This window comes from Pipistrellus hanaki, assembly GCF_964339955.1.
Source record: "Pipistrellus hanaki genome assembly, chromosome: 1".
NCBI lineage: Eukaryota > Metazoa > Chordata > Mammalia > Chiroptera > Vespertilionidae > Pipistrellus > Pipistrellus hanaki.
In genome coordinates, this window is record NC_140503.1 from 8210022 (window position 1) to 8225661 (window position 15640).

The 15640-nt window shown below is 40.0% G+C and overlaps 1 protein-coding gene across 3 annotated transcripts in view; it reads left to right on the top strand.

The window, feature by feature from the left end:
- BTBD7 (BTB domain containing 7) overlaps nucleotides 1-15640 on the top strand; it is a 70459-nt gene that overhangs the window by 48205 nt on the left and 6614 nt on the right. For 2 of the 3 annotated variants that reach the window (XM_084873364.1, XM_084873365.1), the window contains exons 6-10: nucleotides 4962-5122; nucleotides 7432-7575; nucleotides 9315-9504; nucleotides 13565-13743; nucleotides 14816-15259. In XM_084873364.1, coding sequence (XP_084729490.1) covers nucleotides 4962-5122; nucleotides 7432-7575; nucleotides 9315-9504; nucleotides 13565-13743; nucleotides 14816-15259 — 1118 coding nt within the window. The remainder of the gene's footprint in view (nucleotides 1-4961; nucleotides 5123-7431; nucleotides 7576-9314; nucleotides 9505-13564; nucleotides 13744-14815; nucleotides 15260-15640) is intronic. The other variant, XM_084873366.1, reaches the window with a different exon arrangement.

The window sequence follows — 15640 nt, forward strand, 5'->3', positions numbered from 1 at the left end:
TGAGTGGCCTCCAATTGGGACTACTTTAGAAAAGATGGAAACATCATATGAAAGAGGTGAGCTTTCAACTTTGGAAGCTGATTTCTTTTATTTATATCTAGGATTAGTCTACCCCCCTGTACTCCTCTCTTCATAGGATATTGTATTCCTATGTAACAAAAAATTTTAATTAGAAAAATTAAATACAATCTTTTCTTCCCTGTCATTTTTAACAGTTTATTTAGATACTATAGGCCCAGTGCACAGAATTCATGCACTTGGGGTGGGGTTTTTCTCACAGCCTAGGAGCCCTCTGGGATGGGAGGTGATCGGCGATTCAGGGGAAGGCAATGTCCCCATCACACTTCTGCTGCTGCCACTGCTGGCAGTGCAAGCCTCAGTCAGCCCTGGTTACCTGAGCCTCAGGTATCCTGGGCGACTGGGCAACTGCCATCTGTGGCTTGCCTGTGCCTCGGGCTGGCCCTGGGCGGCTGGGGACCTGACATCCGAGGCTTGCCTGTGCCTCAGGCTGGCCCTGGCCACCTGGGGGGTTGAGGGGATTGGGGGACGTCGGAGGCAGGCACACAGAGTGGCTGGACCCACCTGGGGGCAGGCCTGGCTGTGCCGCACACTTGCCGCCCCGGCAATGCTGAGTAGACTGGTCACCACCATCTTGTGGCTATTGATGCCACCATCTTTGAGGGCCTGACAGGCAATTAGCATATTCCCTCCTTATTGGCTATGGGTACTGCCATCTTTTGTGATGGTGTGATAGTCAATTAGCATATTCCATCTTTATTGGATAGGATAACTTACATATGACAAAATTCAACACTTTAAAGTGTTCAAGTCAGTAATTTTTAGTTTTAAGTTTATAGAGTTTTTTTGTCACATTTTTAAAAATACATTTTATTGATTTTTTACAGAGAGGAAGGGAGAGAGAGAGAGAGCTAGAAACGTCGATGAAAGAGAAACATCAACTAGCTGCCTCCTGCACACCCCCCACCGGGGATGTACCCGCAACCAATGTACATGCCCTTGACCGGAATCGAACCTGGGACCCTTCAGTCCACAGACCAATGCTCTACCACTGAGCCAAACCAGTTTTGGCGCACGTTTTTTAACCCTTTGCACTCCGAACCATTCTGGACATTGGCTACGAGCTACTCTGAACCATTCTGGACATTGGCTACCAGCTACTCGACGCTACTTTGCGAAATGTGCGTTGAATTAACTCAATTCCCCGTAATCACTAATAAACTGCAATGTCCCCTGAGAGGGGACATCCGAGTGATGTGCTAGAATTCCGATGTCCCCTGAGAGGGGACAGCGGAGTGCAAAGGGTTAATATATGAAAATATCAAGCTAGCCTGCCTTTAAACCATTTTATATGTCTCTTTAATACACTACTACTCAAGTACTAGGGAACAAAAGCAGCCTTCCCATTTGATTTCATTTATTTCTCTGATTTTATTTTATTTCATTTCATTTTTGCCTGCAAAAGCCTTTAGAAATTCAAAGATTTGAAATTTTTAATAAAATAAACATTACTATTAATTTGGAACATTTTTGTAATGCCAGTATACAGACTTTCCCCCTTACTTGCAGATTGTGTATTTGCACTTACTTGTTAAAATATATTTGCATTCCCCAAATCAGTACTCTTAACACTTTCATGGGCATTTGCAGACATGTGCAGAGTGACAAAAAATTTGAGTCTCTTGGTGCATATGTTCTCTCTTTAATGTGAAACAAGGTGATGCTTTGCCTTCTTGTTTCTGTTCTCATATTGTAAACATGTCCTTTCACGGTGTATTTAGTGCCATATTTTTCAAATTCTTATGAGTTTTGGGGGGTAATCTCACTGTTTAAAATGGCCTCCAAGTGTAGTGACTAGTGCTGTCTAATGCTCCTAAGCACACAAAGGCTGTGATGTGCCTCACAGAGATAATGTGTGTTAGATAAGCTTTGTTCAGGTATAAGTTATCTGTTGGCCATGAGTTCAGTGTTAATGAATCAACATATGTATTACTAAGGTTTCTTTAAACAGAAATATACATAAGACAAACTTACGTCTTGATCAGTTGGCAAAAATGTGACCAGAGGCTCACTGGAATCTACCCCTGTGTTTCCCTTAGGAGCAGTGATTCAGTGTTCACAGCGGCTTTATAAAACACTAGAGGCCCAATGCATGAAATTCATGGATGGGCTGGGATGTTCCTCAGCCCAGCCTGCACCCTCTCCAATCTGGGACCCCTCGAGAGATGTCTGGCTGCCCATTTAGGCCTGATCAAGGTAGGATCGGGCCTAAATGGGCAGTCAAACATCCCTCTCACAATCCAGGACTGCTGACTCCAAACTGCTTGCCTGCCTGTCTTCCTGATTGCCCCTTACCGCTTCTACCTACCAGCCTGATCACCTCTAAGCACTCCCCTGCCAGCCTGATTGATGCCTAACTGCTTCCCTGCCAGCCTGATTGCCCCTAACTGCCTTCCCCTGCAGGCTTGGTCACCCTTAACTGCCCTTCCCTGCAAGCTTGGTTCCCCCCAACTGCTCTCCCCTGCAAGCCTGGCTTCCTCCCAAGCTGCCCTTCCCTGCAGGCCCAGTCACACCCAACTTCCCTCCTCTGCTGTCCTGGTCACCCCTAACTATCCTTCCCTGCAGGCTTGATTGCCCCCAACTGCCCTCCCTTGCCAGCCATCTTGTGATGAAGCGAGGTCGGCCATCTTGTGGCAACATTGCGTGATGCCACCTAGGCTTTTATTATATAGGAGATAGATAGATAGATATTTTTATTATATAGAAGATAGATAGAGAGGGAGAAAGAGAGAAACTAGAGGCCCAATGCATGAAATTTGTGCACTCAGAGGGAGTCCCTCAGCCCAGCCTGTGCCCTCTGCGAGTTTGGGGTGCATGCAGTCCAGGATCCCTTGCTCCTTACTGCCTGCCTACAGTGCTCTCCACCTATGAACCCGTCTTCTACATTGAACATCTTCCCCCTGGTGGCCAATATGTGTCATAGCAACAGGTCATTCTGCCATTCAGTTGATTTGCATATTAGGGTTTTATTATATAGGACTCGAGGCCCGATGCATGAAACACGTGCAAGAATATGCCTTCCTTCCCCTGGCTGCCAGCACCGGCTTTCCTCTGGCACCCAGGAACCTGGCTCCCCTCCAGCCACCCGCAGGCACCTGGGACCAGGGCTTCCCTAGCAGCCCCAGCTTCATCTGGAAGGTCATCCAGAAGGATATCTGGTCTAATTAGCATATTATTTTTTTTAACATAGATAGTTGGCCAAGTAACAAGAATTGGGTGTATGTCATGTTATATAATCATGATAGCCATAGGTTTTTATTTGTTTGTTTGTATTGACATAAGATTGGTAACGCCATATTCATTTGGGGCAGATAATGACCTTCTTGATAAAATTCCCTTGAAGTAGTAGCTTTTAGCCCTGGCCAGGTTTGTTGGAGCGTCGTCCCATACACTTGAAGGTTGCGGGTTCAATTGAGGCACTTAGTGATCAATGTTTCTCTCTCCCTTTTCTCTCTCTCAAGTCAATTAAAAACATATCCTTGAGCAAGGGTTAAAAAAAAAATAGTTTTCTGATTGGGTTAGAATGTCAGGCTCTTTTACAGGGATAAGAAGGAAGCTAAGCAAACTGGATTACACCTTTATTTCAGTCACCCTCAGAGATTAGGGTTCTGACCTTACCTGTTACATATTTGTAAGTTTAAGATTTCATTTGAAAACACTACTAAAGAAAAAAGTTGTTTTTTTTTTAAAAAAAGCAATGCCTTGTATAAGTATTAAGCCAGATCATAGCAAAGCAAGAACAAAAAACCTTTTTCACACCTTGCAGCAATTTTATTGCACACAACTGTAGTAAAACTTCTCAAAAACAATCTCTACCTACCTATCACATGATTTAAGGGAAATACCAGTTTGTCTACAGACTTTGCAAAATATCTGGCATTTATATCAGTGAACAATAAAGATCCCTTTTAAAAAAAAAAATACACCCCCCAGATTAAAGACATGATTAAAGATTCCCAACATTTATGTAAATTTTTTCCACCTCAGTATGATAAACATGTAAATCTTTCTCCTTCTCTAATACCCAATAAAGAACACCTTTATTCTCAGATCTGGACAATGGAAATATACATGTCAGAGATTAAAGGACTCATGTATATGCAGGAACATTCCCATTTTATGGAAATTTGAAAGACTAGCAAAGATACTTAGAGTGTACCTTATTTTGCTGCAGGAGATTCATATCTTGTTAAGTTGCTTTTACGTAAATGGTAGCCTAATGAGTGTACCATTAATCTACAGTGGCCACAAAAAGCATTTGCTCTACAGTGTCCTTATTCTACTAAAATCTGGTCACAAAAGTGAGAAAGCTTTTTTTTTTTTTTTTTTTTAAGTGAGAAAGCTTAAGAAAAAGCCCTCGGTCAAACTAGATTTTAATAGATTATCTCTTCCTTTGAGTTAGTGTACAGAAAAAAAATCCACTATTCGATAGTGCAGGAAAATCATAAAAGAATGTTATTGTACTGTTGACACCAGGCTTTTTCTCTGTCAGAACATTTTTATTAACTACACTTCATAAAATATAAACATAATTTGCCTTGCTAGTGTGACTCAGCAGTTGAGCGTCATCCCAGGAACCAAGAGGTCACTGGTTTGATTCCTGGACAGGGCACATGTCTAGGTTTTGGGCTCAATCCCCAGTGGAGGCCAGTCGATGATGTTCCTCTCTCAGATCAGTGATGTTTCTCTATCATCGATGTTTCTATCTCTCTATCCTCTTCCCTTTCTAAAAATCAATAAAAACATTTTAAAAAATGTAAGTTATAACCCTTATTAAAGCAGGTGTACTTAAGTATAAATAATGGTACTGAAAATGTATTAGAGAAGAAAGCCTTTTTCTGAAAATTTGGATTTGGTTGGAGACTTCATTTTCTGTCTCACAGAGCCAAACTTACTGAGTGGCACTGCTCATAGTGTGAACAAAAGAGGTGTGAAAAGACGGGACCTGGACATTGAAGAGCTTCGAGAGATCCTTTCCTCTCTCTTACCTTTTGTTCGCGTTGAACACATCTTACCTATAAACAGTGAAGTCCTAAGTGATGCAGTAAGTCTCTCTTCATTTATCCCTTTCATGAAAAGAAAATGCACTAAAATGTATAGGCCTATGTTTGGTTATCATTGTAAATAATTCTAACAACAGAGTATTGTGAAACTGAATTCATTGAAGTCAAGAGACAGATGTCTGTTTTGTACTATATTATATCTATCCCCTGGTCCCCCATACCTGGCACATGGCACAATGGTGAATGAAAGTTGAAAGCATATATCATTATTACTTTTGTAAAACGATAGTTTCTTAGGGTTTAATTCAGCATTTATCAGTGTAGATCAAGTATTTTCTTATTAAAAAAGGAAAGGGTAGAAATTACTTTTGGGAGAGACTCTTTAAGAACAGGAATAAATTAGAAAACAGGAGGAAAGGAGAATGAATGGTTCAATGTAAAAAGGCTGAATGAATCTTATAATGATATTTCAGTTAAAAATTAATGGAGCTGATTTGTTAATTTTATTTTTTAAGTGAATTTTTAAACTAATAGGATTCAGATGAATGGATGGGAAGAGAAATATTATAAATATTAGTTCCTCATACAATGGTTTATAACTTTAATGTAATGCTGTAAACATAATAATTCCCTAAAAAGAACATAATTAAAGATGGATAACTCTTCCAGATTGTAAATCACATTTTAAAAGGCTAATATATAATTTATGATACTAGCATAATAGGCAAGACAAAATAGTCTAGAAAAAGATCCTAATTAATAAAAGAATTAAACATAATAAATGAGCTATCACACATCAGTGTGGTGCTAGATGAACTGATGAATGGGGAAGGGAGGAAATTTGTTTAAACTTAAACCCTCATTTCATTTGCACAAAAAATTAATTCCTGTTAGATTGAAGAATTAAATATTAAATTGAAACATGGAAAACTAGAAGAAAAAAATATTTATGGAATCTCTGATTAGAAAAATGTGCAGTCTCATTAGTAATCACATACCCCAAAGAAAGCAAAATAAAACAGTAAGTTATCATTTTTCACCTATTAGGTCAGTGATTTTTGAAATAATATTACTATCCTATAGGAGAAGTATAGCTGATACATTGATTACATTGTCATTAAATACTTGGAATTAGTCTAAATATCCAATAACAGGGAAAATAAATAAATTATAATATAACTACTCAACAGAATATTTTGCTGTCCTGAATAGTGATCATATTTACTAATGGTACATCATGGAAAATGCTGATAATGGAATATAATTTTAGAAAGAATGATATAAAATGTGTATTTTATGTATTCTAGAATGCATTTATGTTAAAATTCATCTGAAAAGATGAATTTTACAATATTATAGTTGCAATAAATTAGAGTGAGGAGTTTTTTCTCTAAATATCACCTACTACTAATTTTATTAGTTAAAAATAATTTTAACTAATGCAGCAATTAGATGTTTATTATGTTTAACAAGAATAAGATTGGAGAAACAATGCTCGATTTTTTTTTTTTTAATCTGAGACTCAAAAGCAAGTTGAATCCCGAGTTTAACTTAGAAAAATATTGTAGAACTTTGGTTTAGTAGACTTAGAAAAAATTTATTGATACTTTTAATTCCATGGCTGTCACATAAGTCCCCAGTAAAAGTTTGGTAATAATAGCTGTTAACCAGAAGTCCTAAGCACTGTACTAAACCTATTTTATCCTGGCAGCCACTTTATGAGCTGTGGGCACTTGTTTCATGTTCTCCTAGCATAGATGAGGAAACAACAGGCCACCACAGTGAGCTGGATGGTGTCCCATTTCCAGGCCCATCTCGGAGCTCCTAAAGTGAGGCCCAAGGGAAAGGAAATGTCATGGTCACAGGTGGTTAAAGGGAGGGAGGGTTAAGGTTTGAGCCAAGTCTGCCTTCCTCTGGAGTCACTACCTCAGCACCATGTACAATTGCCTAGATCCTTGTATTGTAGATACTAGGCCCTCTGGCTCTTGATTTGTCTTGGGGGTGGGAACTGAGTTGGGGATGGAATCAGTTCTTAGATGAGTAAGAAAAATAATAATAATTGGTTTTATTCAGAATTCTGAAAGTTTAACTCGTTACATTTTTAATTATTATTAGCCCTTGTTTTAAAAACCTCATTTCTCTATTTAGAGAAAAAATTGGAAATTATACTGCCATTTATTTCCAAGTCCTTTAAATATTATTAAACATTTGAAGTATTTTTACATTTTACATACATTCCTAAATTTTTATACAAATGGTAGTTTGAACATTTTGATTTGTAGGTATAATTATTTTATGTTAGTATTATAGTGTTATACAAATATCTTTATAAAAAATAATTTTTTTCAAGATGAAAAGAGGCTTGATTAGTACTCCTCCATCAGATATGCTTCCTACATCAGAAGGTGGAAAGTCAAATGCCTGGTTACGGCAAAAAAATGCTGGAATCTATGTTCGTCCTCGACTCTTCTCTCCCTATGTGGAGGAAGCAAAGGTAATGAAAAAGATTTTCAGACATTAGGTCACTGTACTGTAAACTGTAAGCACAAGATATTTATCGTGGCATTATATAAATATTTGGAAATGGCTTAAATGTCCAGTAATCAGAAAGTAAACATAAATTCTAGTTTGACCGCTCAGTAGAATACTTTTCTGAAATGTTTAATTATCAAGCATATTTTTATAATTTAGGTCATGTTAAATTGCATTTTACATTTTTCTCATTTTTGTTTTCTTGTAAAATGTGAACTTGAAAAGAAAGTTTTATTTTATTGAAATGGTTGTCAGTATTTTGTGATCTTCAGCATGGGAAAATGTCCTGAAAGAAATTGCACACGTTGTGTCTTCCTTCATAAAATAAAGAATTGCCATCATTTCTGTAACACATTTCTGTAACACATTGCAGCTGACTGCTGGAATTTGTGTTTAGTTTTATAATAAGTGCGCATACTAAGAAAACATTTCAGGTCTATTAAGCAATAATTGGCATTATAACTATTATAACAATTCTTCTAGAAAATATGGTAATGTAAAAATGAAACACTATAATTTTTATTAGATGTATTCAGCCAGAAGAATTTTGGAGTGACCTTTTGAGGAACAGTCAGTTTTTGAAAGTCAGAAATTACCATTAAGCTTTATGAAATAAAGTAAGAGGCAAACAATGTGTGTTTGGATATAGAATTATTTATCTTGTTGTTTTTATCTGAGTTCCTGGTTTAAGATACATGAAGAGATTTGTGAGTTTATTTTGTTGCTTAGGTTAATAATCTACCTCTTTTTGACTGACTGACATTTCAAATAATTCTAAATGGAGAGAAAAAACAGAATGGTTGTGCCTGGTCTTTTTAAAATAAATGCAATATTCAGATTCACTAAAGCAACTGAGGCCTTTACAAAGGGTTATAAACTAGACCTACCCTCCATTCCGCTTTGTCTCAAAAAGTAAGCTCATCACTAGTCCTCCTGGGACTTCCCTGTTTCTCAGATGGCTGTACCCATACATAAGTAGAAAATGTTTATATATTATATCATTTTGATCATTCTGATCAGCTACCTCCTGCACGTCCCCTAATGGGGATCAAGCCTGCAACCCAGGCATGTGCCCTTGACCAGAATTGAACCAGTCTGCAGGCTGATGCTCTATCCACAGTGCCAAAGCAGCTAGGGCTAAACTTATTTAATTTAATATCACTCTTTAATATTTTGTCTTTTGAGAACTTTTTTAAACTTGATTTTTAAAGAGAAAGGAAGAGAAAGGGAGAAAGAAACATTGATGTGAGAGCAGAGAATTGATCACCTGCCTCCTGCACACCCCTACAGGAGATCAAACCCAAAACCCAGGCATGTGCCCTCACCGGGAACCAGCAACCTTTTTGGTGCATGGGACAATGACTAGCCAATTGATCATGAGCCATGGCTTCTTTTTTGATCTGATGTTTAGCCCATGTATACATGTTTTATCCTTCCTATAAATTTCAAATACTTCAATTGAAACTTTTCAGAAGTGTTTTTTTGTGTTTGTTTTTTTTTTTTCAGAGATGCTCCAAAAGATCTTTAAAAATTAAAGAGTTAGGGTTACTTTCTTCTTTCACCAATAATTGTAAACTTCATACACTAGAAGCAATAAAGTAATTCCCTTTTTATATGATGAAAGTAATAATAGATCTCCAAATGTGATTTAACAGAGATGAAGGGTTTACTAATTCTGTTAATACTGAATTGTTCTTTCAGTCAGTGCTAGATGAGATGATGGTGGAACAAACAGATCTTGTGCGTTTACGAATGGTTAGAATGTCCAATGTGCCAGACACACTTTACATGGTCAACAATGCCGTCCCACAGTGCTGTCACATGATCAGCCACCAGCAGATCAGCAGTAACCAATCAAGCCCTCCTTCGGTGGTAGCCAATGAGATTCCAGGTAAGGCCGTAACCTCTTTTAGGCACTTATACTCAAACTAGAGGTCTAGTGCACGAAATTTGTGCACTGGTAGGGCCCCTAATGGCTGCTGGCTGCTAGCCAGTACTCCCTCTCTTTCCTCAGCTGGCCCCATCCCCTAGTCATACTCCGGGTTGAGGGTACAATTTGCATACTATGCTCTTATTATATAGGATAATCTGATCTTTTTGTAATCCTTTTACATATGGTAATTCTCTCCTGATCCAATACCCAGTATGCATTATTCTCTTCAAAGTATAAATACTGCCCTGGCTGGTTTTGCTCAGCAGTTAGAGCAGCAGCCTCAGACCCAAAGATTGCAGGTTCAGTTCCCGGCCAAGGGCATGTACCTCAGTTGCAGGTTCATCCCATTTCCTGTCCGGGAACCTGTCAGAGGCAGCCAACCAGTCAATGTGTCTCTCTCATGTCAGTGTTTTTCTTTCTTCCCCCCTTCTCTCCTTCCCATCTCTCTAAAAAATCAATGGAAAAGGTATCCTCATGTGAGGGTTTAAGAAAAGAAAGAATACATACTTAAAGGCTAAGTTTTTTGTTTTGAATTTTATTTTATAGTATAAGGGTTTCTCAACCTTGGTCTTCTTAACAATTAGGGCTAGATAATTCTTTGTTATGGGCTGTCCTGTGCATTGTGGGGTGTTTGGCAGCATCCCTACCCTGGACTCACTAGATGCCAGTAGCACACATGTGCACACCTGTACACCCATCCCTTTGTAAACTTTAGGAAACATTTTTCTGTTTCTAGATATTGCTAAATGCACACTGTGGGGCAAAACCACCTCCTCCTGAGACCCACTGATTTACAGGAATTTAGGTATTTCATCACTGTAGGTATTTCTCACATTATAAGCCCCATTGGGAATAGCATTATAAACTTATATCTTTGAGTCTGCATATGTCTCCCACAAATGTGATCACCATTGGCTTACTGAAGATCCAGTTTCCCAAGATCTGGTCTCCTGTGAATTTTATTGTAGTGTAGGCTTATGTCATATAACTCTGAGGAAAGTGGCCATAGGTAGAGTTATAATTGTCAATGTCCAAAAACTTCTGAAACATCAGTTAATGTTTACTTTAACCAAAGGGCCCTAATGTCATCTTCTAATATAAGGAAATCAACAGCGCAGATAGGGTAAGAAATTTATAACTCTTGCCAATTACTATTGCAAGACTTATTAAAAACCAGTGTACTATAGCATTATTGGAAATGGCACCATTCATTTTCTGCTTGCAAATGTCAGTTTCAATTAAGGATAAATAAAAGACAGTACAACTTTTTAAAAATGGTTTTATTGATTTGTTTGTTTGTTTTAGAGAAAGGGAGAGGGATAGAGACATAGAAACATGGATGAGAGAGAAACATCATTAATCAGCTGCTTCCTGCACACCCCTTACTGGGGATCAAACCTGAAACCGAGCTTGTGTCCTAACCAGGAATCAAACTGTGACCTCTTGGTTCCTGAGTTGACACTCAACCGCTGAGCCAAACCAGCCTAGCCATAATGACAACGTTTTAAAAATATATATATATTTTTATTGATTTCAGAGAGGGAGAGAGAGAAAAAAACAACAACAACACATAAATGATGAGAGAGAATCATTGATCAGCTGCCTCCTGCACCCCTTATTGGGGATTGAAGCTACAACCTGGGCATATGCCCCTGACCGGAATTGAACCCAGGTCCCTTCAGTCCACAGGCTGCTCTACCCACAGAGCCAAACCATCTAGGGCCATAGTGACAACTTTTAATTGAACACATACTTTTTGTTCTGGGACTAAAATCTGATCTGTGGTTACCTTTTCAGGTTTGTCCATTACATGTTTAAAGTATACATTGGATTATAGTATGAAGAGAGAGATTTCTGTACCTGATTTGTGCAGATTTTGAAACTTTTGTAATTAGCCCTGTTTTTATCAACTTGAATTAATACTTGAATAACAACATAATTTAATCTTAGAACTGAATCACAAAAGCCCAAACGTATTCACAATTAAATATGCTCAGAAAAATAAGACTTGTCTTTTGTTTAACTATTTTCTGTTGTTTAACCCTATGGTAGTGGTATCCGGATTCTAACTTGCTCACCATACTCTAATGAAAGGCTTTCTAGCTTATTGGCTCTTATATGGCTCTGCCACTTCATTTATATCACTTTGGATACACTTTATCTACTTCCCTACGCATTAATTTCCTTATCTGTAAAATGGGGTATCTCCTTTCTAGGGTTATTGTGAAGACATAAGCAAGTACCACGAGCAATGTGCTTAGGGGTTTGCCTGGCACAATGCAGGCACTCAGACAATAGTCAGTTTGACTAGTAATGTCTATGGACCTCGTTTCTGCTTCCCAGCCCTCTGCTGCAGCCTCATTCCAGGTTCCTAACCCGTGTTCCTGCCTCTAACCTCACTCACTCCCTTTCTGGACTTTACACCAGGGCAGAGTTTTTCTCTGAAGTGCCAGATGGTAAACATTATAGGCTTGTGGGTTATGCAGTTTCTGTCACAGCTACTCAACTCTGTTCAACTCTGCTGTTGTAGGCCAAAAGCAGCCATAATATCTAAACAGATGAGCGTGGCTGTGTGCCGTAAAACCTCATTTACAGAAACAACCAACAAGCCTGATGCAGCCAGCCTGCAGGCCCTAGTTGGCCAACTCCTGCTTGACACTACTCTCGGAGTGCACTTGCCTCATTACAGATCTGACCCTGTCATTCTCCTACACAAGATACAGTTCAAATCCCTCATTGTGACATGCAGGGTCATTCATGACCTGCCCCACCCATCTTTCTAGCCTTCCTTCTTAACGCTCTTCTTGCCCGTTCTTTGGAATCCTAAGTTCTAGCTGTGCCAATAACTTGTGCCGCACCGTGTCTCATTTGTATGTTTTACACACTCCTGGTCCTTCTGCTCAGAAAGCCTTCACTCCCTGTTCTTCACCTGCCTGGTTTTCTCTCATTCATCACTACCCTCAGGGTTTACCTTGTCTAGGCAGCCTTTCCTGCCTGCCTCCAGCCCAGGTGGAGGGTCCCTTCCTCCAAATCCCGTCAATATCCTTTTGCATATTTCTCTCCATGACCATTTGTGGCCCTGTACTCTACTGGCTTACTTGGTTTACTTCACTAAAACCAGAGTTCTTTGAGGACAGGGAACACGGCTTTGTTCTGTGCATCCTAATACTTAAGTCCAATCCCTAGTGCATAGTCAGGACTTACATGAACAAAAAAAGTAAGTATGTTTTTAAAACAGGAAATAGCCCTAGCCTGTGTTTCTCAGTGGTTGGAGCATTGCCCACACCGTATCCCCCCTTGAAAGGACTTGGGGTTTGAATCCTGGTCAAGGGTATACACTTAGGTTGCTGGTTTAATCCCCAGCCCCTGTTAGGACACATGCAGGAAGCAGCAGTTGATGTCTCACTCACATCAATGTTTCTCTTCCTCTTTCCCGCTCCCTCTCTTCCCCTCTCTTCCCCTCTCTGTCTCTTCCATTCTCTAAAACTTAGGGGGAGATCCTCAGGTGAGGATTAACAAAAAAAAAAAAACTTAGGAAATATCCTGATATTCAGAAGAGAATTTTAAGTAAAATTGTATTAGGCTGTGAACTAATATAGCTCAGATGCTATTTGGTATTGTCAAGAGCTTTTGGGCACAGTGAAATTGTAAAACCTTAAGAAGTAATTAGAAGTAGTCCTGTCTGGGTAACTCAGTAGGCTAGAATGTTGTCCCCATACGCCGAAATTGTGGGTTCATTTCCCAGTCAGGGTACATATAGGTATTAACCACTGAATGCATAAATAAGTGGAACAACAAATTGATGTTTCTCTCTTCCTCACTCCCTCTGTAAAATCAATAAATACAATAAAATCAATAAAAATTAAAAATATGTACAGTACTAAGTTGCCAGAAAATTAAAATATTACCAAAAATGTATAAGATTCTGATACAAAACACATGCTTTTTTGTCTTGTGCCAGTGGATGGTCTTTTGTGTAGCTCAGGTATTTGCCTACAAACGGTTTTCCTTCTTCCAGTTCCCCGTCTCCTCACTTTGAAAGACATGGTCAGACGTCTGCAGGAGCTCCGACACACTGAGCAGGTGCAGAGAGCCTACGCGCTCAACTGTGGGGAAGGCGCCACAGTCAGCTACGAAATCCAGATCCGAGTCCTGAGAGAGTTTGGTCTTGCCGATGCTGCTGCAGAGCTCTTGCAGGTGGGAACTCATTGCACTGTTTCAAATGAGGAACCAGGTCATTGATTATTCAGGCGGTATTATAGATGTGGCAGGAGCTCACACAGACAGGTCTTTTCCTGATCCGTGCCTTTCCCCCGGTGTGTTGGCTAACCTTGAGAGGCAGTGTGGAAGGTGCACGGAGCACAGGCTCTGGAATGAGAACTGGGTCATATCATGGCTCTGCTGCTTACCTTCCAGTTAATTGGAGCAGTTACTTAACCACTCTGAGCATCAGCTTCCTTGTGTGTCATGTGGATTGTTGTGAAGATAAGAAGTGCATTATTATAAAGCAACTTGTCTCTTATATGCAATAACCATATAAAGGGTGACTGCCAAAAGTTTGTGGTGTGTATGTCCAACAGAAATGAAAGATGAAGTAGAAGATTCTGGCCCTTCACTGCTCTCCCTTCCCAGTTTGGTCACTCGAGTCAGGTTTTGGTCACTCTCATACTTAGAGGTCTCCCCGACACCCCTTTTCCCTCTCCTCCCCTATATCATAAGAAATGTTTTTATAATGGTTCAAACTTATAAAGCACTGGAATCCAGAAATGAGTTGTTTCTTAACTAGCACAAAAACTCCTCCCCCTCCCCTGCCTCCTTACCCAGGGGACATGTTCCAAGACCCTCTGGTGGATGCCTGAAACTGTAGATGGTACCAAGCAAGCCCTATAAATATGTTTTTCCCTGTGCATATACACTGCTATGATAAAGTTAGGCACAGTAAGGGTTTAAAACAATAACTAATAATAAAATAGAACACTTATAACAATATACAGTATTGTAATAATAGAGGCCCGGTGCATAGATTCATGCACTGGCGGGGTCCCTCAGTGTGCCCTGCTAGGATCATGCCGAAACCGTCATCCAATGCCACCTGCCACTTTTGTACCATTAAGGTAATTTTTTCTTAGAAGCCTGTGACCTAGAAAAATGTTATGCCTCTTACTCTTGCTGAATGTGGTTTTCTTAGGTCCCCACTTAAATCTCTTAGCCTGTGAATTTTCATCTATGAAATCTGCTAATCTCCTTTTTTCTCTTTAATCTTTCTTAGAATCCTCACAAGTTCTTTCCTGATGAACGTTTTGGGGATGAAAGTCCGCTCTTGACACTGAGACAGTCTGGGAGATGTCGTGTTAACAGCACCCCCACTGCAGAAACCATGTTTACAGATCTAGACTCTTTTGTGGCCTTCCATCCACCCTTGCCCCCTCCACCACCTCCGTACCACCCCCCAGCTACCCCCATCCATAACCAGCTCAAAGCAGGCTGGAAGCAAAGGCCTCCCAGTCAGCATCCTTCACGTTCGTTTTCTTATCCCTGTAATCATTCACTGTTCCACTCCAGAACGGCCCCCAAAGCCTGTCCCCCTCCAGGCTATCTGCCAGGTGTTAAAGCCCCAGCTCCTGACTGCACCACCACCACAGGGCTGGGGAGGCAGACCGTAGCCGCCGCCGCCGCCACCGCCTCCACAGCAATGGCATCTGAGAAACAAGTGGTAAGTGAACACCCAGGAACTTACCTAAAAATGAAAGTTTGAGGAATATTAGAAGCAAGGCCCCCTTAAGTGTTCTACTGCAACTCAGCAGTGCCCAGCAGTGTTACTGACAAGCTGAAGGCATAGACTTGAGTGTTATGGAGGAGAGCGATTGTGGGGAGAAAGGACAGAGAGCAGAGACTGTAGGCATAGATGTGGGTGTAGTTGAGTGTCAGCCTTATCTTTATTTTCCTTTGGGAAGGGGTGGGGTTGCTGGGCACCATACATGGCTATGTTTTACCAGTTTTCATAGTGCTCCATTCCAGCACATGTCTAGAGTCTGTGCCTAACTTCTCTTCTGTACAATCCGCTATTCTACCAAATGCCCTGATGGGGCAGGGA